General features: G+C 46.4%; 1 protein-coding gene across 3 annotated transcripts in view; it reads left to right on the top strand.

The window, feature by feature from the left end:
* plekha6 (pleckstrin homology domain containing, family A member 6) overlaps window positions 1–25,537 on the top strand; it is a 289,330-nt gene that overhangs the window by 127,845 nt on the left and 135,948 nt on the right. For all 3 annotated transcript variants that reach the window (XM_076749470.1, XM_076749461.1, XM_076749477.1), the window contains 3 exons: window positions 13,029–13,112; window positions 19,813–19,924; window positions 20,550–20,654. In XM_076749470.1, the coding sequence (XP_076605585.1) occupies window positions 19,829–19,924; window positions 20,550–20,654 (201 nt within the window). In that variant the 5' untranslated portion in view covers window positions 13,029–13,112; window positions 19,813–19,828. The remainder of the gene's footprint in view (window positions 1–13,028; window positions 13,113–19,812; window positions 19,925–20,549; window positions 20,655–25,537) is intronic.

Raw genomic sequence — 25,537 nt, 5'->3', positions numbered from 1 at the left:
AGCTTCCTTCTCGTCATCAGCGGCTGAAGAGAGTTACTCCGCTGCACGCCGGCTCGATCAGCTGTTTCTCCAGGCAGCGGAGCTTCCTCCTCGTCATCAGCGGCTGAAGAGAGTTACTCCGCTGCACGCCGACTCGATCAGCTGTTTCTTCAGGCAGCGGAGCTTCCTCCTCGTCATCAGCGGTTCCAGTAAGCAACTTCTCTTTCCCTCGCTTGAGCCCCAGGGACATTGTGTGAACTCTCAGTCCGGAGAACGAACTTTACTCCGAGTAACTTTCTCTGATCCATACCGAGTTTCCTGTGGTATAAATAAAAGTTATTACCAACTGATCCTGCTCTCCGTAGTACTGCATTTGGGTCCAAAACACGCACGTTTCAGTACGATCTGGCCAGAAATGGACCCAGCAGATCCCGCCTGTCCTCAGTCTCGCCTAGCCCGGGTGGAGGGAATGCTCCAGCAGCATGAGGCTCAGCTCGCCTCCAACGCGGCGGAGGCTCGTCAGTCAGCTTCGGCTCTGGAACGAGCGCTAACTTCGCTAGCCACCCAGGTACAACAGATGGCCGCCTCAATGACTCAACACGCCGCCGCTGCCTCAGTTCCAGCCCCTCCTGCTCCTCCCCCGGGGCCATCTTCGAGCACCACATCCGAACCCCGGGTGGGGGCGCCAGAACGCTATGCCGGGGATCCTGAGGGCTGCAATCCTTTCCTGACGAACTGCTCTATTCTGTTTGCCCTGCAACCCCACACCTTCGCCACAGAGGGAGCCAGAGTCGCCTTCGCCATCAACCACCTCACTGGAAAGGCACGTTTGTGGGGAACGGCGGAGTGGGAGAGAGGCACGCCAGCCTGCGCCTCTTTCCAGGCTTTCGCAGGGGAGCTCCGCAAGGTGTTCGGACCCGTTTCCTCAGGTCCTGATGCTACAGGGGGACTCATGAGCCAGAGGCAGGGGAATCGGACTGTTGCTGACTATGCCATAGACTTCAGAACCCGGGCTCGTCTCAGTGACTGGAACACTGCTGCCCAGTGTGACGCTTTCCTCAACGGACTAGCTCCTTACATTAAGGATGAGCTGGTCTCGTTTGACCTCCCTAATTCCCTGGATGGACTCGTTGAGTTGACCACGAGGCTGGACAGGCATATAGAGGTGAGGAGGAGGGAGCAACGACAAGAGACAGCAGACCATCGACCTTCCATCCGTCAGCGCGGGTATCCTGTCGCCCCCGTCCTTCCCTCGGAACCTGCTCAAGGGGGGGTGGGGCCTATGCAGGTGGGACGCACCAGCCTAACGCCTGAGGAACGAGAGCGACGACGCCGAGGGAATCTCTGCCTCTATTGTGGCCAGGCCGGTCACTTCGTCTCCAGGTGTCCAGTAAAAGGGAGGGCTCAGCAGTAAAGAGGGACATCCTGCTGAGCCGGTCCCAGAACTCTGTCCCCAACTCACGACCACTTTTCCATGTTCAGCTCCTGCTGGCAAGGGGATCCCATACCCTCGCCACCTTCATTGACTCTGGGGCAGACGTCAGCCTGATCGACGAGGAACTCGCCCGTCAGCTGGAGATTGAGCAGGACCCTCTTCCTCGTCCTGTGCCGGCCAGCGCCTTGGATGGTCATCTTCTGGGGACCGTCACCCATCAAACCACACCCGTCACCATGCTCCTGTCTGGCATCCACCAAGAAACCATCCGCTTCCATATCCTGAGGTTTCCCAACCTTCCGCTGATCCTCGGCTACCCCTGGCTCCGCCGCCATAACCCCCATATTGATTGGTCTACGGGGTCCATCCTGGGATGGAGCCCCTCCTGTCGCCAGGTCTGTCTCAGACAGGCAGTGGCTCCCACTCCGCCTGCCAGTCCCTGTGCTACCTCACACCTCTCCATGGTACCCCCTGACTACCACGATTTCCGGGAGGTGTTCAGTAAGGCAAGGGCCACCTCTCTGCCCCCTCATCGGCCCTACGACTGCGCCATCGACCTCCTGCCCGGCTCCACACCTCCCAAGGGTCGTCTCTACTCCCTGTCTGCACCTGAGAGGGAGGCCATGGAGACCTACATCAGCGACGCCTTGGCTGCTGGGATCATCCGACCCTCCTCGTCTCCTGCTGGTGCGGGGTTCTTCTTCGTCGACAAGAAGGACGGTTCCCTGAGGCCCTGCATCGACTACAGAGGCCTGAATGAGATCACGGTGAAGAACCGTTATCCTCTCCCCCTCATCGCCTCAGCTTTCGAGCTGCTCCAAGGGGCCACCATCTACACTAAGTTGGACCTCCGCAATGCCTATCACCTGGTACGCATTCGCGAGGGGGACGAGTGGAAGACAGCCTTCAACACCCCCACAGGACACTATGAGTACTTGGTGATGCCGTTTGGACTCACCAACGCTCCAGCTGTTTTCCAGGCCCTGATCAATGACGTTCTAAGGGTCATGCTCAACAAGTATGTGTTCGTCTACCTAGATGACATCTTGATCTTCTCCCGGTCCAAGCAAGAGTACATACATCACGTCCAGACTGTTCTGCAATGCCTGCTGGAGAACTCCCTGTTCGTCAAGGCAGAGAAATGTGAGTTCCATGCCTCCTCTGTCTCCTTCCTGGGGTACATCATCGGCCAGAACCGCATGGAGATGGACCCCGCCAAAGTCTCTGCCGTCACCTCCTGGCCAGTCCCTGACTCCCGCAAGCAGCTGCAACGTTTTCTGGGGTTCGCCAATTTCTACAGAAGGTTCATCCGGGGTTACAGCGCGGTGGCAGCTCCCCTCTCTGCTCTCACCTCCTCCAAGGTTCACTTCCGATGGACCCCAGCCGCCGAGGAGGCGTTCCAGCACCTTAAGGGGCGGTTCAGCTCGGCCCCCATTCTCCTGATCCCTGACCCCGAGAGACAGTTTGTGGTGGAGGTGGACGCTTCTGATGTGGGGGTGGGGGCCGTCCTCTCTCAACGTTCTGCGGAGGATCAAAAACTGCATCCCTGCGCCTTCTTCTCCAGGCGTCTGTCCCCAGCAGAAAGGAACTATGACATCGGTAACCGTGAACTGTTGGCAGTGAAGCTGGCGTTGGAGGAATGGCGCCATTGGCTGGAAGGAACCAAGACCCCCTTCCTCGTATGGACCGACCACAAGAACCTGGAGTACATCCGCTCTGCTAAGAGACTGAACTCTCGCCAGGCCAGGTGGGCTCTGTTCTTTGCCAGGTTCCACTTCACCCTCTCCTACCGACCAGGCTCCCGCAACGTCAAGCCTGACGCCCTGTCCCGACAGTACATGGTCGGGGAGGAGAATCCCTCCCGTCCGGACAACATCCTTCCCACTTCCTGCCTGGTGGCCGCTCTTACCTGGGAGGTGGAGGAGCGGGTAAAGGCTGCCTTGGAGGATCAGCCGGGGCCCAGCTCTTGTCCCCAAGACCGCCTGTTCGTCTCTCAGGAGTTGAGGTCTGAGGTCCTACAGTGGGCCCACAGCTCCCGACTCACCTGTCACCCAGGGATTCAGCGTACCAAGGAGGTTCTGCAGCGACGGTTCTGGTGGGCCACACTTGACAAGGACACCAGAGACTTTGTAAATGCCTGCCCAGTCTGTAACCAGAGTAAGGCCCCACGACGGGCCCCTGCCAGTCACCTGCAACCTCTGCCTGTTCCTCATCGACCCTGGTCCCACATCTCGCTGGACTTCGTCACCGGGCTGCCACAGTCAGGAGTTTATACTGCCATTCTGACAGTAGTGGACCGGTTCAGCAAGATGGCTCACTTTGTGCCCCTGCCTAAGCTCCCATCGGCCAAGGAGACTGCTGAGCTGGTCTTGCAGCACGTGTTCCGGCTCCACGGCCTTCCATCTGACGTGGTCTCAGATCGAGGCCCCCAGTTCACCTCAGCATTCTGGAAGGAGTTCTGTCGTCTTATGGGAGCCTCCACCAGCCTGTCCTCTGGGTTTCATCCTCAGTCCAACGGTCAGTCCGAGAGGATGAATCAGAGTTGAAGACGGCGCTCCGCTGCATGGCCTCCAAGCACCCTGCCTCCAGGTCTAAGCAACTGCTATGGGTTGAATACGCCCACAATACCCTCACCAGCTCCGCCACTGGGCTCTCTCCCTTCCAGTGTGCCTTCGGCTTTCAGCCTCCCCTGTTCCCAGCCCAGGAGAGGGAGACCGCCTGCCCGTCTGTGGAAGCCTTCATCCGTCGCTGTCGCCGAACCTGGACACAGGCCAGGTCCGCACTCCTTCGGACCGCAGATCGGTATTCGACAGCCGCCAACCGTCGCCGCTCCCAGGCTCCCCCTTACCAGGTGGGCCAGAAGGTGTGGCTGTCGACACGGGACCTTCCGCTGAGGGTGGAGTCTAAGAAGTTGGCCCCCAAGTTCATCGGGCCTTTCCCCATCGAGAGGGTCATCAACCCTGTGGCTGTTCGGCTCAAGTTGCCCCGTACCATGCGGATCCATCCCACCTTTCATGTCTCAAGGGTCAAACCCTTCCGGGAGAGTCCTCTGCTGCCTGCCTCTCAGCCACCCCCACCTCCTCGCATCATTGACGGGGCGCCTGCTTACATGGTTCACCGCCTGCTGCGCTCTCGTCGTCGCGGTAGAGGCCTGCAGTACCTTGTTGACTGGGAGGGATACGGTCCGGAGGAGCGGACATGGGTCCCGGCCCGTCAGATCCTGGATGCACGGCTCATTCGGGAGTTCCATCGCCAACACCCTGACCAGCCCTCCAACATCGCCTCGGCACGAGGGCGGCCCAACACCAACCCTCAGTCTCCTCCTGCATCTGGGACATCTGGGTCTGAGGAGGAAGACGGGGGGTCGGCCTCGGAAGAGGACGATTCACTCTTGCCTCTGAAGAATTTTAGCCCTCCTCCAGGCCCCCTCCACTCACCCGGCTCCACTAGCACTGGTTGGGACGTCAGGGGCCGTCCCTTGAGGGGGGGGTTCTGTCACAATCTCGGTCTCTCACTCCCTCTGCTCCACTCTACCTGCCAGCCACGCCCATCTCATCAGCTCTACTCTGTTCACCTGCCGACACAGCTGCAGCTCATCACAATCAGCCCTGCATTTAAGCCTCTCCAGCACTCTCACCCGTTGCCAGATCGTTCTTCTGCATTATGCGAGACTTTCCAGCGCTTTCCAGTTTGATCACCCGTTACCGACTTTGCCTGTTCCCGACCTGCTCTCCTCGTCTGCCTCCCGGTAAACTTACCTGCCTTCCGTCCCTGACCTCGTGCTCTGCCTCAGCGTCTCTGGTGTCTGACTGCTCTGCTGGAAACGGTTCATCCGCCTGGCTTCGACCTTCCTCTTGCCTGCTCCCCTTTGGTTCTCCTGTTTCCGTGGACTGCTCACCTGGCTTTGACCCCCCCTGCCTGCCTCCGACCACTCCTCTGCTCTCTCCCCGCCGGCACGCCGGCTCGATCAGCTGTTTCTTCAGGCTACGGAGCTTCCTCCTCGTCATCAGCGGCTGAAGAGAGTTACTCCGCTGCACGCCGGCTCGATCAGCTGTTTCTCCAGGCAGCGGAGCTTCCTCCTCGTCATCAGCGGCTAAGGAGAGTTACTCCGCTGCACGCCGACTCGATCAGCTGTTTCTTCAGGCAGCGGAGCTTCCTCCTCGTCATCAGCGGTTCCAGTAAGCAACTTCTCTTTCCCTCGCTTGAGCCCCAGGGACATTGTGTGAACTCTCAGTCCGGAGAATGAACTTTACTCCGAGTAACTTTCTCTGATCCATACCGAGTTTCCTGTGGTATAAATAAAAGTTATTACCAACTGATCCTGCTCTCCGTAGTACTGCATTTGGGTCCAAAACACGCACGTTTCAATAATATATTCTTTATATGTCTACTTCAAGATATAAAGCAACATCCACATAGATTCCTGAATATTTATAGGAGGAAACTTGTTCAATCTGTGTTATGGAAAGTAACAGGTGGAGGATATGAGTTCCCTGGGAGACCAAAAATTATTTTTTGTGTTTTCTTTGGTTTAACAATAAGCAACTTCTTTTTCCACCACTCAATCAATCTATCCATACTGATGTATGAATACTGATGTATCCTAGGATCACCATCAGCACCGAACAAGGACATCAGACAATCATATTCAACTGAAAACTAGAAAGTGTGAAGTGCAGAGATGAGCTCACACAACCCTGGACTACTGAGTTAGTGACAATGGAGGCAAAATAGGATTAGGATTAACTCTAACTGCACTCTATTTCAAAGAAATGAATGACACCACATAATCAGATGAGGATTAACGTTGGTTTGAAGTAAGTAAGCGCTTTGGCTGAATTGTATTGAATGCAGATGTAAAATCCAAAAAGAGAGCCCTAACTGTAATTTTAAACATATGAAGTGTATCAAAAGCTGCTGAGAGGATAAAGTTACAGGATGATAATCTGTGGGCAACGTCTGCGGAGTGTGCGGAGAGGAATTGGTTAGTAAAAGAAAAAGTAGTGGCTCAGTAATTTGGAGATGGTTCGGATTCAAACTGTACGATGAGCAACAACAACACATTATATGTAGGGAGTATCATAAACAAGTTACAGCCAGGGGTGGAAGCACTACAAATCTTTTTCACCACCTAAAACAGTGGCACAAGCTGCAGTAAAAAGAGTGTGTGAAACCGCGCGCTGCAGAAACCCCGGCCACATGCTGTCCACAACCCGAAAAAGCTCCAGCCCGAAACAAAGCTCACTGCAAGCTTCATTTTCCCGCAGTGTACCTTATGAAAAGAAAAGCGACAAGTGGTTTACCATAACTAAAGCGGTGTCCTACCACATTGCTAAAGATATGGTCCCTGTTGCAACTGTGGAGCAAGTCGGATTCAAAAAGCTACTGAAAACTATGGACCCGAGATATGAGCTTTCCAGTCGCAGCTACTTTGCACCAGAAGCACTGCCACAAATGTACAATGAAGTCAGGCAGAGCCTTGCTGACCGGCTCGCTAACGTGACCCATTTTGCGTTGACCAGCGATATGTGGTCAAGCAGGACGTGTGAGCCTTATATGAGCATGACAGTTCACTTCATTCAAGACTAGGAGATGAAAACAGCGTGTCTCCAGACAAGTTATTTCCCCCAGGATCACACCGGTGAGCATATAGCTGAGGCTCTGCAAGACGCAATTGCAAGCTGGAAACTCCAAGAAAAGCATTTGTTTGTTATAACAACCGACAACGGGAGCAACATCGTCAAAGCGGTTGAGCTGAAAAAGTGGCTGAGGATGCAGTGCTTCGGTCACAGACTACACTTGGCTATTGGTGAGTGCAGTGTTGTAAGGAGTATTCAGAAATGTTACTTTAAACAAAAACATTATTTTTTCCTTATTTTCCTTTGTGTGTCTGTCTGCAACTTTGTGTTTTATGCTGTTGTCTTGGCCAGGTCTCTGTTGAAAAACTGATTGTTAAATAGAGGTTAAATAAATTAATACGACACAAAACTTAAAGTGCTAAAAGTAAAATCACGTACAATACAGAATGGCCGATTTCAGAACCATATTTATTAGATTATTGGATTGCATTGATGTGTTTACCACTTTAATGTTACAGCTGGTAAAGGTGAGGTAATTATGACTTTAAAATGCTGGTTAGCCTGTTGATATCATCAAGGTAACATACATTTAGCTATTATGATAGACACTAGTTTTTTCTCTGGATTGAAAGAGCAAACTGCAAAGAAATAATGTTGACATGTAGGCCTAAACATTGTGGAGTTTAGTGGAGTAGAAACATGAAGTAACATTTAAAAAATTGCAAAAATGTGAGTTCAAGTGAAACCAGAGTCAAATTTGTCACATAAGCCCATTTGATTAAAAGTTTTTTATGATACTGACAGGACATGGCATGAATGACAAGCGCGTCTCCTGGGCCATTTCTCTGTGCAAGAGAATTGTAAGCTGTTTTTCGTACAGCTGGAAGAAAAGGAGACATCTTGCTGAAGTCTAGATTCAGCTGGGTCTGCCAAGTCACCAACTCATAACTGAGTCTGCCACACGCTGGGGATCAAGGCAGCAGATGATACAGAGAGTCCTGGAGCAGGAAGGAGCACTGGCCAAAGTCCTGTCCAGTGACCAAAAGACCAGGCACTTTGTCCCTACCTGGCAGGACTTAGAGGTCCTAGAAGCAGTCCAAAAGGTCCTGAAACCTCTCCAGGACTTTACTGATGCTTTGTCAGGCGAGGAGTACGTCACTCTACCATATGTGAAACCTGTGCTGCACCTTTTTAACGAAAGTCTCCTGGCATGTGAAGAGGGTGATAGCGAGCTTTGCAACTCGATCAAGACCAGCATTGTTGAGTACCTCAACAGGAAGTATTCTGACCCAGCCACTACTGACCTGTTGGAGATGGCTTCATTTGTGGATCCACGGTTCAGGGCCACCTACATCCCAAGTGAAAAAGTCGATGCATTGAAGCACAGAGCTGTCTTGGCGGTGGAGACGCTACTGGATGATCAGAGCAGCTGTCAGCTGCCTTACCTATGTGTGCCCACTGTGCCTGAGCCTCCAGATGGAGAAGCAGCAGTAGCACCAAAAGCTAAGAAGACACTGGCAAGCTTCTTCAAGCAGTGCACAGCCACCACCACTGCACCAACCAAGAGGGGGGCTATTGAAAATGAACTGTCAAGTTACTTGCAGTCAGCAAGTGTGGAGAATGACACTGATCCCCTAAAGTGGTGGAAGGATCATGAGGTTGTCTTTCCAGCTGGCTAAAAAGTATCTCTTGGTACCAGCTACCAGTTCACCCTCTGAAAGGGTTTTCAGCTGAAGTGGCAATATCGTGACCTGCCACAGAGCATCTCTGAAGCCGGATGCCGTTGACAGGCTGGTGTTTCTTGCAGAAAATCTTTAAATGAAGGAGGACACGCTTGTCTGTCTTCTAATGTCTACCTCAAGACAGCACTACTGTTTATTAAAGTAAAAAAAAAGAGGGGGAAAATGTTTATTGAGTTGATTCATTATGTTTGAGTATTCAGTCTGTTTCTTGTGCAACTGGTTGAGAGACTGTTCAGATAAGAAATTGAGTTAACAAAAAGGAAAAGGTTATCTCAAGCTGATGTTTAAAAAATGTTTTCTTAAACTGAGCACTTTATTTTGTTCTTTCTTTATATATAAATGCTGCCCTTACTAGGGTTTGTCATATTTTGTTCTTTTGTAATGTTCGTTATTTGCATCTGTGGATTTATTAGAAAGGAGAAGAAATAAGGCATTTGTCAAACTGAAAAAATGTTGATAATATTGGCCAGGTATTTTTATTTAAAATATTTTTTTATTGAAATGTGCACCTTACGGAGCTTTACAGTATTTATGTTTACATTTTATTGTTATTTGAACAGCATAATAACAGCAAATAACATTTTATTTATGAACCAGGTGAAGAAACCTGTTTATTATTCATTCATTTGATTTTGCAACTGTTCACTGAAATAGCCATTTTCAATAAAACTACTTGTGACATCTCATATTTGGCTTTGACTTTGACTGAACATTTGCTCTCACTTTGCAGAAAAAATATCGGGATATATATATCGTATATCGATATTCCGCCTAAATATATCGGGATATGACTTTTGGTCCATATCGCCCAGCCCTAGTTGGAAATGATAACAACAAGATTCTTACTATCAAACCTATAGACAAAATTGTGCAGTTCATTTGCAAACTTATCTGGTGGCACAGTGGCACGGTGGCAACACTGTCGCCTCACAGCAAGAAGGTCCCGGGTTCGATTCTCGCCGCGGGCACCGGGGGTGTGTCCTCCACCATGCCTTCGGTGCCTTCTGCTTGAGGAAAAAGGCCTTTCTGTGTGGAGTTTGCATGTTCTCCCCGTGTTCACCTGAGCTATCCTCCATAAAATATACCCCCACTAAAAACATGCAAGATCACCACCTGACCAATGGTGACAAAAAGGAACTGGGTCCCGGGCGCCGGTTGGATGGCAGCCCACCGCTCCTGGTCTGCTGCGGAGGAAGGACGACCAGGATGGGTTAAAGGCGGAAGTCAAATTTCACCAGTGCATGGCGTGTGTGGGCATGATATGGGCATGTATCTGTGTGACAAATAAAGGGGATTGTCCCTCTGATTCTTCTTCTTCTTCTTCTTATCATGCGTCATTGTCTGCCACTAATGTTTTTCGAGTGGTTGGCAGTTTCTCACTAGCTTTTGTGCCCTCTTTGCCTCTCTCCCTTCGCCTCTTTGACAACAACAAAAGACAGAAACTCAGTGCCTTGGCACAGTTTTCACCTATGCCAACTTGACTATTAAACTTGACTGGTTTAACAGTTCAGCATGGTCATCTCACAGTGAGATTCAGTGTTCAATCCTACTGGCAAGCAACATGTTGCTAGCCCATAGGTGTGAATGTCTGTCTCTATGTGACAGCCCTGCATCTTTATCCTTGTTGATACTCCCAACTGAACAATAAGGACATATGATTGACATTAGATGGCACCGTGTTAGGTGATCACCTGTTGCAGTAGCTCTGTTGTTTTCGTTCATTTTTGTTCATTTGGTTTGTTTTCCGTTCTTTCTTTTTTTTCTTTTTTTTTCTTTTTTTTTTTAAATTTATCTGTGCAACTTTACTGGTAACTGTGTCGCAATGGTTACATGCAATTTTGCAACTTTTTTAATGGCCCTTCTGTTACATTTTGCACTCTTCGTAATGGCCTTACAGAGAGGAGTGGGGGCATTGTCTGAGCTGCTGATCACATTGTTTAAACCCATGCTGCCACCTGGAGAGAGGATTGTAGTCCGGGGGCTGCAGAGCCGGAGCTAAACAGAGGGCAAAGGCACAGAGGTACAGACCGTCTGTTCCGGTGATCATCACTGGAAATGTGAGATCCTTGGCAAATAAAATGGGTGAGCTCGTCGCGCTGGTCAGGACTCCATGGCCTTTACCAAGTCATGACTTCACTCAGACATCCCAGACCGGAGTGTGGGGGTACCCAGCTTCAGCTTCAGCTTCAGCTGTCTGCAGGGTAACAGAGATGTGGCTCAGAGCGGTAAGAAGAAGAGAGGAGGGATTGCACTGTATGTGAATGCGAAGTGGTGCAGACAACACCACACTGGACCAACTGTATGCTAATACAAAGGATACAGTGCTACAGCCCTCCCCCCTAGGCAGAGTTGATCACAGTCTGGTGTTGTTAACACCTCAGCATGTCCCTCTTGTCCAGAGGCACCCTGCATCCACAAGGACAGTGAGGAGGTGGACTTAGGAGGCTAATGAGTCACTGCAGGACTGCTTTGAGACAACAGACTGGAATGTGTTGTGTGAGCCGCATGGGGAGGACATCAACATCTAGATCACTAGTGACCTGAAAAGTCTGCTTAATAGGAAGAAACAAGCCTTCAGGTCAGGGGACAAAAAAGAACTGAAGAGTGTTCAGCACGAGCTGAGGGAGAGAAGCTGAGAAGCTGAGGCAGAGCAGAGATGTCTAGAGCAGGAATCTGGAAACCAAACTCCAGCAGAACAGAGTGAAGGAGGTGTGCATTCTCCAGTGCATTCAATACCATCCGCCTGCTTGGACTGTTTTTGTCTCCTTTTTCGTGGCTGCTGGTTCAGAAGCTGCGGTGATTTTGTGGAATGATCTGGTAAAAATTATCTGCTGCTTAATGTGGCTCAGACCAAGGAGATGGAGACTGATATCAGATGGAACAGGATGACCACACAGCCACTATGTATTCTGCACCTCGATTACAGACTAAACTGGAAAACCAACATCAATACTGTCTACAAGAAGGGAATGAGCAAACTCTATTTCCTGACGAGGCTCAGATCATTCAGCGTGTGCAGCCAGATGTTGGAGATCTTCTGTTCTTTCCAGTTCACTCTTCTTTGCTGCAGTGTGCTGGGGGAGCAGCATCAGAGCCAGTGACACCAACAGACTGAACAAACTGATCAGGAAGGCCGCCTTTATTGGCTGCAAGTTAGACACCTTTGAGGAGGTGGTGGAGAGGAGTGCACTGGACAGACCTTTATCCATCATGGATAACCCTGAACATCCTCTTCACCACCTCATGGACAGACACTGGAGCTCCTCCAATAGACTGCTTCAGCTCTGCTGTCACAACAACTGCTTCAGGAAATTTATTGTTTACATTTATTTATCACTTGCAACTTGCACATAGCCCTGCAATCGACTGACGACCGGTTCAGGGTGTACCCCGCCTCTCGCCCGTTGACAGCTGGGATAGGCTCCAGCCCCCCTGCAACCCTGAAAGGCATAGTTGGTATAGAAGATGAATGAATGAATGAATGAACTTGCACATATATTTTCTGGTATATAGTTTATAGCTCTTGCTCTCTCTCTTTAAGAATGGCTGTTATTCTTTGTTTATATACTTAGCTACATTGTATTTTCTTGGATTATTATAATATATATATTGTATAATATGAATTACATATTATAATCCATATTATATAACTAATACTTATACTTAGTTATATTTTAGAAATTACTATTACTGCATGTTTATATACTTAGTTTTTTTTTTTTTAGAACATTCTTTTATCTTAGTTTTATTTTCATCCTTATTCTTCTTTAATGTATATATTTTATGTTTATGTGTATGTTTATCCTGCTGCTGCAACAAAGGAATTTCCCAAATTGGGATCAGTAAAGTAAAGTCTAAGTCTAAATCTGAGTCTTAACATCCATCCATTATCTCTGACTTTTGGATGATCACAGGGGGCTGCAGCTGAATCTAATTGACACTGGGCAGAGGCAGGGTTCGACGGGTTGCCAGTTCATCATAGGATTGATACATAAATACAAACACCCATTGACACTCACATTCACATCTACGGGAAATTTAGAGTCAATTTACCGAACCTGTGTGTCTTTGAACTGTGGGAGGAGTCCCCAACACTTGGAAGAATCCCAGGACAACCAGGCAGATAAAGGCCTTAGCTGGACAGCAGGTTTATGTCCAGACAATGCTAACCACTATACCATCACCTGTACTTATCCACTTGAATACTTACTTACTTGTCCATCTTTAACATCTTGTTGCATCATCTTGCTAGTTGATTTATGTCCTCTTTGACCTTCATGTGTTTGTTTTCAGTCAACATGACGCCAATGGACCAGCTGGACCAGCAGTGAGCCAGATCCAGCTGGAAGAGCCTACACCAATACACTCCTATCTGCTGTAAGTAAACTATAAACATACCTGAACTTACCAGAATACACACACACGCGTGCGCACACACACACACACACACACACACACAAACACACACACACACACACACACACACTCACACGTATATATGACATAAACTAAAAAAGAAATTCTAAAGTTGGAGATCATAAATGCTAACAATTCTTCAACCACCAGCTGGTTTGCAGTAGGGTACAGTAGGTACTGTATGCAGGCCTGCTGGTTAGAGTTGATGGAACTGCATATAGTACTGGTTAGATAGATAGATAGATAGATAGATAGATAGATAGATAGATAGATAGATAGATAGATAGATAGATACTTTATGGTTGTATCTGTTAACAGTTTTGTTCAGAGGGATTGGTGTCCCTCTCTTATCATGAGCAACCAGGATTCACAAATGGATTCCACATTTGAAACAACATTAATTACCCAATAACCCCAAGAAAATAACAGGCACTCACCCTGGAGCAGCCTCCAATCTTACACATCCATCGTTACACATGTACTGTGTATTATAAAGCCGGTTTGCTTCATTCTATATCCGTCAATACTCCAACTTCATAATTATTCTTTTGTCAACCAAAGACTTCCATGAGTGACTTAAATCAGTAGACAGAATTGTGAAAAAGGAGAATAAATTTCCACTGGGTGATTCATTCCATGCAGTTTCAAGGTTGCAGTGTAGTCCCTTGAGTAGAATATATACATACAGATTCAGATTGATTTTTTTTTTTTTTTTTCCAATTCTATTTTTTTCTTGATTCCTTTCTGTGTCTTTTTATAGCTTTTGATACGACTGGTGTTGGGGGGGATTAATAAAGTGTTATCTTATCTTAAATGCACCATGAACAGAAGTCACATATGGCTCATCAGCTGGCCTATAAAGGCTGGTAGTAAGCACTTCATTTCAGAAATCAAGGAAATACCATTACAATTATTACAATTACAATGAGTCATTTGGCAGACGCTTTTATCCAAAGTGACGTACATATGAATTCACACACCGATGGCACAGCATCAGGGGCAGTTTTGGGGTTCAATATCTTGCCCAAGGATACTTTGGCATGTGGACTGCTGAGGCCAGGGATGGGACCACCAACCTCCTGATTGGCAGACAACTGCTCTACCTCCTGAGCCACAGCTGCTCCTAGTCTCAAACATGTTTGGTGCAAAATAAATTTACTGTTTATATCTCAGTGCTTCCAAAGCAAACTGGAACTGTTTGAAGTTTCACCTCTTATCCAAAAAGCTTCTTCAGTTCTAACTGACTGGTTGGGAGTCTCAGGCATTTGTCCTCTTGCAGGATCATAGCTCCACCCAGCATCATGTGAGTCATTAAGGTCGCATGAGTCAAGGTGTGGCTGGCACAATTGGTGTTGATGGATGACAATGGGTGGATTGTTGACTGCATTGTAGGTGGCTGATAAGTGGTGTCTTAGACCACCTACTCTGTTCAGTGACGGTCTTTCCAGTGTTACATGGATGGCTTCTTTCACTCCTCTTTCAAACCATCAGTCTTCACTGGCCAAAAAACAGTATGTACATTATTGTCCTCAAATGAATGTCCCTTGTCCTTGAAATGTAGGTGGACTGCTGAGTCTTGACCTGAGGTGTTGGCTCTCCTGTGTTGTGCCATGTGCTTATGAAGCGGTTGCTTTGTTTCCCCAGAGTACAAGTCTGTGCATTCCTTACTGCATTGCACTGCAGAAACTAGAATCAGAATCAGAATCAGAATCAGAAAAAGCTTTATTGCCAAGTACGATTTTACACATACTAGGAATTTGTTGTGGTGAAGTTGTTGTATGACACATCTACTAAAAATAAGAGTACAAAATATAACAATATAAATATATATACACAAGTTTGTTTGTTTGATTGTTTGTTTTTTACAGAAACACAGTCTGTTTTTTCAGAAAGAAGTCCAAGCTGAGCATTAATGTAACACATAGAGTTGTGTCTATGTCAATGTGACAAGATGAGGCAGAGGTGGAGTGTGAAGAGTGTCGGGGGGGGGGGGGGGTTTCGGGCCTTGTTGTTAAGGCTGACAGCAGACGGGAAAAAACTGTTCTTGTGGCGTGAGGTTTTGGTCCTGATGGACGGCAGCCACCTGCCAGAGGGGAGTGTCTCAAAGAGTTTGTGTCTGGGGTGAGAGGGATCAGCCACAATCTTTTCTGCACGCCTCAGGGTCCTGGAGGCGTACAGGTCCTGGAGAGATGGGAAATTGCAGCCAATCACCTTCTCTGCAGACCGAATGACACGCTGCAGTCTGCCCTTGTCCTTGGCGGTGGCAGCAGCGTACACGATGGTGATGGAGGAGGTGAGGATGGACTCAATGATGGCTGTGTAGAAGTGCACCATCATTGTCTTTGGCAGGCTGAATTTCTTCAGCTGCCGTAGGAAGTACATCCTCTGCTGTGCTTCTTGATGAGGGAGCTGATGTTCGGCTCCCACTTGAGGTCCTGGGAGATCATAGTTCCCAGGAAGCGGAAAGACTCCACAGTGTCAATAGTGGAGTCAAAGAGGGTGATGGGGCAAGTGAGGCTGAGTTCTTCCTGTTGTCCACAAACATCTCCACTGTCTTTAGAGCGTTGAGCTCCAGGTTGTTCTGGTTGCACCAGGTCACCAGATGGTCAACCTCCCACCTGTAGGTGGACTCGTCGTCATCAGAGATGAGTCCGATGAGGGTGGTGTCACCCACAAACTTCAGGAGCTTGACAGACTGGTGACTGGAGGTGCAGCTGTTTGTGTACAGGGAGAAGAACAGAGGAGAAAGAACACAGCCCTGGGGCGATCCGGTGTTGATGGTCTTTGCGTCGGAGACGTGTTCCCCCAGCTTCACGTGCTGTTTCCTGTCAGACAGGAAGTCTGTAATCCACCTACAAGTGGAGTCAGGCACGCTGGGAGAGCTTCTCCTGAAGCAGAGTTGGGATGATGGTGTTGAAGGCAGAGCTGAAATCCACAAACAGGATCCTAGTGTAGGTTCCTGCGGAGTCCAAGTGCTGGAGGATGAAGCGGAGGGCCAAGTTGACTGCATTGTCTACAGACCTGTTGGCTCTGTAGGCAAACTGCAGGGATCCAGGAGAGGGTCAGTGATGTCTTTGAGGTGTGAGAGCACAAGGCGCTCAAAGGACTTCATGACCACAGAGGTCAGGGCGATGGGTCTGAAGTCGTTAAGTCCTGTGGTCCTTGGCTTCTTGGGAACAGGGATGATGGTTGAAGACTTGAAGCAGGCTGGCACATGACATGTTAAAAATGTCTGTGAACACTGGAGACAGCTGATCAGCGCAGTGCTTCAAGGCGGATGGGGAGACAGAATCCAGTCCCACTGCTTTCCTGTTGACGTCCCTCTCATGGATGGAAGGAGTCGTCACTGAGGTGGGTGGGGGGACTTTAAGGTGGGCATTGGTGGAGGTGACTGGAGCTGGAGCTGTTGAGAGGTGTCGTGGGGGATTGTTGCTGGACTGTCCCTTTGTCTTTCAAAGCAGCAGTAGAACTCGTTCAGGTCGTTGGCTAGGCGTCGACCGTTGATGGAGTGGGGGGATTTAGGCTTGTCGTTGGTGATCTGCCTGAGCCCTTTCCAGACACCGACGCACAGTCGTTAGCTGAGAACTGGTGTTGGAGCTTCTCAGAGTACAGTCGTTTAGCCTCTTTCACCACCTTGCTAAACTTGTACTTCGACTCTTTGAATCTGTCTTTGTCCCCACTCCTGAAGGCCTCTTCCTTTGCCAACCTTAGCTGTCTGAGTTGGGCTGTGAACCAGGGTTTGTAGTTGTTGTAACTCACCCTGGTGTGTGATGGAACACAGCAGTCCTCACAGAAGCTGATGTAGGATGTCACAGCCTCCGTGTACTCATCCAGATTGTTGGTAGCAGTCCTGAACACATCCCAGTCAGCAGAGTCCAAACACGCCTGGAGATCCTCCACAGCCTTGCTGGTCCACTGATGTCCTCACTACAGGTTTGCAGAGCTTTAGTTTCTGCCTGTACGCAGGAATCAGGTGTACCATGACGTGGTCAGAGTGGCCCAGTGCAGCACGGGGGACAGCGTGATAAGCATCCCTGACTGTGGTGTAACAGTGATCCAGAATATTCTCCTCTCTGGTCGGGCATTTGATAAACTGTCTGTATTTAGGGAGTTCGTGGGTGAGGTTACTTTTGTTAAAGTTGTTAAGGACTTTAACAAAGGTAACCTCTAATAAGAGTCCGGGTTGGTCCGCTCCACACACAGTATCTGGTCGGCGAGCATACGCTGTGCGTCCTGCACGTTGGCCTGTGGCGAGATGTAAACGCCGACCAGAATGAATGAAGCGAACTCACGGGGTGAATAAAAAGGCTTACAGTTAATGATGAAAGATTCCAGGTCAGGAGAACAGTGCTGCTGGATCACTGTCACATCGTTGCACCAACCACTGTTGATGTAGAAACAGATTCCTCCACCTTTAGTTTTGCCGGAAAGTTCCATGTCTGTGTCCGCACGGTGGAGTTGGAAGCCAGCCAGCTGCAGCGCAGAGTCTGGTATTAATCCACAGAGCCACGTCTCGATGAAGCACAAAACCGCAGATGAAGAAAAGTCCCTGTTTTTACCCAACAGCAGTTGCAATTCCTACTGTTTGTTGGGCAGTGAATGCATGTTAGAGAGAAATATTCCCAGTAACGCCGTGCGTAATCCGTGCTAGCGAAGGCGCATGAGGACGCTGAGGGGTTAAATGACACGTGAAAAAGCCCTGCCAGTGCAACAGTGGTCCCATATGTTATTAGAGTTTAGGGTGACATTGCTCTCTCTGATCAACCATATGAATGATTCCCTGTAACAGCTGTTGTACTACAATACAAGGGTTAGCTAGCTCTGTTGGAGAGTAACAAGTTAATTAACAGATAAGACTCTATTGATCGAATGCCAGGGAAATTCACTTGTTACAACAGCAGAATAAAAGGAATCAGTAAAAAACATGAATAAAAAAGAAAAGAAATGATACAAAATAAAATCAACTATAGAAGTCTATGTGCATTACATCCAAAAAGTATCAAAGATTAAAAAAATAAATAAACAAACACACACACACACACACACACACACACACACATTTTGTGATTTTTGTGACAACATCAACACAGTGCTACATTAAATGATGCTGGAGTTAAACAGTTTGGCAACTGTTGGAATGAAGGACCTGTGGTAGCATTCCTTCTTACACAGGGAGGGAGCTGCTTGAGGCCCCCCTCTTCTCATGCAGGGGGTGACAGGGATTGTCCATGATTGATGCCAGCTTGGTCTCTCACCCACCTCCTCACTGGTGTCCAGAGGGTAGTCCAGAACAGAGCCAGACCAGTTTGTTCAGTCATTGTCTGGCCCTGTCAGAGCTTCCACTGCCCCAGCAGACCATTGCATAGATGATTGTAAACCACCATAAAAGCCAGTGTCATAAAATGTTCTTAAGTGTCCAGGACACTCTGAAGGACCTCAGTCCTCTCAGCAAATGGAGATGACTTTCTCCCTTGTTGTGCAGGACATCTGTGTTGTTGATCCAGTCCAGTTTCTTGTTGGGGTGAACACCCAGGTATCTGTACTTGGCCCAGATCTTGATGTCCAGGCGATGGATGTTAACCAGTGTAGTCTGTGGCACCTTTCTATGGAAGCCTATCACCATCTCCTTTGTCTTGCTGGCATGTATGTGCAGGTGGGTCAGTTCACTCCACTCGACAAAGTTTGTGATGACTTCCTGTATTACAGTTTGCTCCCCTTTGATACTCGTCCAGTGATGGCTGTCTCATCAGAGAAGTTCTGGAGATGACAGATGTCAGTGTTGTGTCTGAAGTCCAATGTATACAGAGTGAAGAGGAAAAGAGAGAGAAGTGTACCCTGTGGAGCCCCTGTGCTGCACACTACCATATCAGACACACAATTGCAATGTAGTTAGATTACAAAATAAATGTGACTGTTACCCTAGAGAGTTACTGGGAAAAAATTGCATTGAAATGATAAGGGAAGAGAAGCAGCAAATCTTCACCTTTGAGAAGCTGGACCCCTTCAACAGTTATCAAAATAGCAGTTAATTTTCTGTCAATCTGCTAATTGATTAATCAACAAATCATTTCAACTGTACTTGTACAAACTGTTGGGTAGTTTAATTTATGGCAAAATTTAAAAAATCTGAATTCATAAAGTAACTGAAGTTGCCAAATAAATGTTATGACGCAAAAAGTACAATATTTCCTCTTTAAATATCATGGAAAAGAAGTAGAAAGTGTCAAGAAAAGACAAGACTCAAGTAAAGTACAACGACAAGTACCTCAAATTTGTACTTAAGTACAGTAGTTGAGTGATTGTACTTAGTTGAATTCCACCTCCATGTATTTGGCACTGCATCACATTTTTACCACTGGCATGGCACCCCTGATGGCACTTCATCATGTTGGGCATTGGGCCACCATAGAGCACAGTGTGCTATGTTTTATCTGTCATAAAGACATCTAATAGGGGACTTTTACTGCATTTTTTTCTAACATGGGGGCACAATGGAGGGGAAATTGACAGGTAAATGTAAACACTGGACTTTATTCTCCTGAAGAAGGTCTCTACAGACAAGTTAATATTCAATTTTATGGCAATCACACACAATAAATGGTTAGAGTACAAATGCATTGGATGCACTAACAAGAGTTCACACTTTCACTCTTTTGTCTAGGCACTGTGATTTGGATATGAATGGGAAGGTGAATACTGCAGCTGAGAAGATTTCTCACTCCAAAAATGCCAGTATGGTGTCAGAGCTGTCGGAAACCCAGCCTTACACCAGGGTGGGCGCACACACACACACACACACACACACACACACACACACACACACATGCGTGCATGTATACAAATCAGAATCAGAATCAGAATCAGAAAATACACACACACACACACACACACACACACACACGTGTTTCCATAACTTTTGGGGACATTGCATAAACTTAAATTAATTTCCTGGAGACTTATACTAACCATAACTACCATTTGCCCAAGCCCTAACCTTAATCTAAATCTAATTTTACCTGAACTTTAAACAAAGTCTTGCATTTGAAGGAAAGTGAGTACCCACAATATGATTGTGTAAACAGATTTATGTTCCCACAAATGAGTAATACATATATACACACATGCACACACACACAAACACACACACACACACACACACACACACACACAAACAAATAAACCCATCCCTGGTAGACAAAAATTTTAAATTGTGCATCAATCAATCAAACATAAATTAATGGATGGAGACATACATACACTCATTCACTGAATCTGTCAATCCTTTATACCTCACTGTTATAGTGTAAATTTTCCTGGTACTTGATACATTGCATTAATAAATACATAAACTACATATTAACCCTCTTCTTCTTCTTCCATACCTTTTCTGACTTGCAGATGTCTTGGACTCCTAGAAAGGTAGCTATGTTTGGAAAGCGCTCCAACTCTATGCGAAGGAATCCCAAAGCAGAAGTGACCAAGCAGGGATGGCTGTACAAACAGGTAAAACTTTTCTTTCTACTCTTAGTATTGAAGAAGAACTTCACTGGTTTTACATAAGTCCACTAGTCATCTTTGGTACGACACAGCCAGTAGTCCTATCATGCCTCTGTAACTATTATGGGAATTGTAGTGTCCTGTGTTTTTCAAACTTGACCGAAAAAAGGGACTCCAACATAGGATGACTTGGCCTCTGTTACTTTGATTTTGACCATTCTTTTTTTCTCTGCTTCTTGTAAGTACCCCAATTTCACAGAAGTGCAATACTAAATTGCTTTAAGTGAAGACAAGAATACACAGGCCAAGACCAAAAAGCTGTTAGAAAAAGATAGTATCTCGTGCTTAACTTTTAGTCAAAAGGATTTTTTACCAAGATTGGATGATTAGGAAGCACTTGCACACCTATCCAAGAGTTGCATGAAAGTAATTCTAAGTAGGGTTTGTGCAAAATGACTACAATCTCATATCCTGATATCCAGTTAGGTCCAGAAATATTTGGACAATGACACAATTTTCATAATTTTTGCCGTGTACGCTACAACACTACCACAATGGATTTGACATGAAACTAAAGTGCAGATTTTCACCTTTAATTTGAGGATGTTTTCATCAAAATTAGAAGAAGGGTTTAGGAATTGCAAACATTTTCATATATATAGTCCCCTCATTTAAAGGGACCTAAAGTAATTAGAAAAATTAATATAATCATAAATAACATGTTCATTCTTAATACATTGTTGAGAATCCTTTGCAGGCGATGTCTGCCTGAAGTCTGGAACCCATGGACATCATCAGATGCTGGGTTTCCTCCTTTGTGATGCTTTGCCAGGCCTTGATTGCAGCTGTATTCAGTTGTTGTTTGTTTGAAGGTCTTTCTGCCTTAAGTTTTGTCTTAAGCGAGCGGAATGCATGCTAGATCGGATTGAGATCAGGTGATTGACTCAGCCATTGTAGAATATTCCACTTCCATGCCTTGGAAAAACTCCTGGGTTGCTTTCACAGTATGTTTTGGGTCATTGTCCATCTGTACTGTGAAGCGCCGTCCAATCAACTTTGCTTAATTTGGCTGAATGTGTGCAGACAGAATGTACCTATAGAATACAGAATTCATGCGGATGCTTCCATCATATCATCAATAAACACAAGTGACCCAGTGCCATTGGAAGCCATGCATGCCCATGCCATTACACTGTCTCCACTATGTTTTACAGATGATGAGGTGTGCTTCGAATCCAATCAGCCTTCTCCATACTTTCCTCTTCCCATCATTCTGATACAGATTAATCTTATCTTCATCTGTCCAAAGAATGCTGTTCCAGAACTGGCCTGGCTTTTTTAGATGTGTTCTGGCTAACTCAAATCTTGTGAAGTCTTCTCTTTATGGTAGACTTGGATAATGACACACCAACTTCCTGGAGAGTCTTCTTCACTCCACTAGATGTTGTGAAGGGGTTCTTCTTTACCATGGAAAGGATCCTGCGATCATCAACTGCTGTTGTTTTCCATGGACGTCCGGGCCTTTTTGTATTGTATTATCTAAAATCCACTGTGGTAGTGTACAGGGCCAAAATTATGAAAATTTTGTCACTGTCCAAATATTTCCTAACCTAACTGTTGGTCATATAGGTTATTGTTATACAGATAACAACACCTATCACAATATAGCACATTTTCTGAAAAATTTAATGAATCAATAGTTTACATAGAATGACCACATGGAACATTTTGAATTATATACTGGAGCAATGAAAAGTTCTGACTGATATTTTCTTAATCTCCTTTTATTTGGAATCCTTGCGCACATTTTCAATGAAATGTAACAAAATACAAAATATCAATGTATCAAATATAAAAGTGTGAAGAGAAAACACTTTTCACTGTAGCTGCAAACAAAATAACCAATGTCTGCAGTCTGCAGTTTGTTTTGAGCACTCAACTGTACTTTAGTGGCTCACATACATGGACTCTCTCTGTACTGTTTGACATGATTCTTGTAGAGGCAGTGAAAGAGGCTAGTGGTTTTTTAACCTGTTGTGGTGTCATAATGAGTGACCTTGTACAACCCAAAAGCAGAATGGCAGACAGAGATCAGTACAAGCAGTTTATTTGTAACACTACAAATATTCAGAATGTGCAATTCAATCGAGCTTGATCTGGACTGAAGATAAGGAATGGCAGACGAAGACAGATCAAGGAGACGGAGAGTCTGGCTGACTTATGGCAAGAGATCCAGGTGGAGTATGGCTCAGAGGTTTCTAGGCAGAGAATACAAAACACACATGTGAGATCACGAGTACAGAGCGTGGAACAGATTTTAGCAAGAGCATAAACAGGAGCTGAGACGAAGTACCACATAGGACTGACAGTCTGGCAAAGAGTGAAGGACCGAGGTTTATATACTGCAAGCATTGATTGCTTGATGAACCTCAGGTATGCTGAAAGCTGGAGGGGAGCATGTGAGCGATGCCCAGCTCAGCTCAGGTACACACAAGGGGACACACTGACAGGGAGAGAGCGAATACACAGAAAACACAAGGGAGGGGTAAAAACAGAAAACCAGGGAAACAGGCAGGGGGATACTGCCAATCCTAACATGTGAGGCTTGGTCTGCAGCTTAATATGTTAAGTATGGATTTCCTGTCCATGTCGTTTTTTTCTACCCAAATCAAGTCCTCTCAACAGATGTAGGCTCTCTTTTAGGTACAAGCTCCTTGTTTTATCGTGGCTGGTCGAAGACCCTCTCCTGTTCGTAATTACCCGATTCTATGTCATATTACTCTCTTCCATGTTTGCTTGTGTTGGCTTCATGCAGAGTTTCTGCATGTATCCATGCCTTGCAGAAAAATGCCAAGCCTTATACAAGTTATGACAAATATTGCACTGCTCCCACTGAAGCAGTAAGGCACTTTTATGTGTTTCATACGCTTCTATGGCCCGGAGGCACTTCTGTGACCCTGATTTTATTTTTAAATTCGATAAGGAATTAGTATTTCAGTGCTATAACGTAAAATATCGGGCGGCACGGTGGCGCAACAGGTAGTGCGTGTGCCTCACAGCTAGGAGGTCGCTGGTTTGATCCCCGGGTCGGGCAGGGCCTTTCTGTGTGAAGTTTGCATGTTCTTCCCGTGCATGCATGGGTTCTCTCCGGGCACTCCGGCTTCCTCCCACAGACCAAAAACATGCTCATTAGGTTAATTGGTGACTCTAAGTTGTCCGTAGGTGTGAGTGTGAGTGTGAATGGTTGTCTGTTGCCCTGCGATCGGCTGGCGACCGGTTCAGGGTGTACCCTGCCTCTCGCCCATTGCTAGCTGGGATAGGCTCCAGCCCCCCGCTACCCCAAAAGGGGGTATATAGAAGATGAATGAATGAACTTAAAATAGTATAAGAGTATTTAATGTGTTGATGTTTCTATGTAATTCTGTGTCATCATTGTTATGTAAATTTTCACCATATCACCAGCAAATTATAATAAAATTATTAAAAAATTATATAAAACAAAATAATAATAATAATAATACAAACTAATATAATGTATTGACTGTACAAAAACAAATAAAATGTACCTGGCAATGGCAGTTAACTGTATGATTACTCAATGGGTGGCATAGAGGAAAATTTGTGCTCCTTACCTGAAGAGACCAGAGCAGGCCATGAGCATTCATGCATGGATGATGGCTTGGTCACTCATTTGGCGTGAAAATTCATGGATGTGGAGTTGCTTGAGTAGGTTTTTGTGCTTGCTTAATTGTTTTACATTCATCTTAGCTTGTCAGCTGAAGTTAGTGTTTGGTTATTGAAAACATAACATCCCAGCAATTACTGGTGGGATGGTGATATCATGTCACTACCCAAAAGTGACAAGCAAAAGACAAGCACAATGTAAATTCTTTCAACATGGCTTGGCTCAGGGGGTAGAGCAGTTGTATTTTATCAGAAGGTTGGTGGTTCAGTCCCTGGCCCCTGCAGTCTACATATCTCAAGGTGAATGCTCACACCCATCAGGTGCTTGCTTGTTGTGCACTTGCATGCACCACCATTGGGGAAGTCCTCCCAATCAATCTTTGAATTTCTTACACCTTCAGATGAGTTGAAGTTTAGCCAGTCCGGGGGAGAATGGCTGGAGTGAAAGCAAAGATTTTCAGGACAGCCACCAAGCTAACCAGGATTGTCCAAGCCTTCACACTCATTAGTGGTACGGGCAGCAAAGCTGAAAAAACATTAATCTCCTTCAAGTTTGAAGAAGAGGAACATGAGATTACAATGTTGTTTTGAAAAAAATTACAATGACATAATTCCAAGACGGAACGTAATACACGAAGGGATGTCCTTCATGTATTACGTGACGTTTCCTATCTCTTAAAGATCTTTCTAGCATCAAGTAAAAAGGCCATCACAAAATATTGGCGTCAGAACCCTATTGCTGGCCTCTTTGCCAAGGATCTCAAAACATATTCACTGTCTCGAACAGATAGCCTACTCTATAAGACTCCAAAAAAAAAAAGTGGGAGAAAGACAGTAGGAAAAAATGGTGTATTTATTTAGCCAGTGCATCTGACTTTTCATAATTATCTCATGTATAATAGTGCATTTCTCACAGTGCATTCAGTCTCTTACCTGCTGCCATTCCCTTTTCATCTGTTCACCTGCTCAGCCAGTACTTTTCCACTCTCACTTTCTTAGCCAGCCACATCCACCTGCCCATTTGCCTGATCCTCACCTGATTCTCATTACCGATCAGTCCAGTATTAAAAGGTCCCATATTATGAAAAACTCACTTTCTGGGATTTTGGGCTGTATTATGGGTCTCTGGTGCTACCACACACATACAAAGTGTGAAATAAGATCATCCATGCTTTTATGAGTGAGATACGGATTTCTGAAAGCAC

The sequence above is a fragment of the Chaetodon auriga genome, chromosome 2 (assembly GCF_051107435.1).
Source record: "Chaetodon auriga isolate fChaAug3 chromosome 2, fChaAug3.hap1, whole genome shotgun sequence".
Lineage (NCBI taxonomy): Eukaryota > Metazoa > Chordata > Actinopteri > Chaetodontiformes > Chaetodontidae > Chaetodon > Chaetodon auriga.
This window is presented reverse-complemented; position numbering and strand designations above follow the sequence as displayed.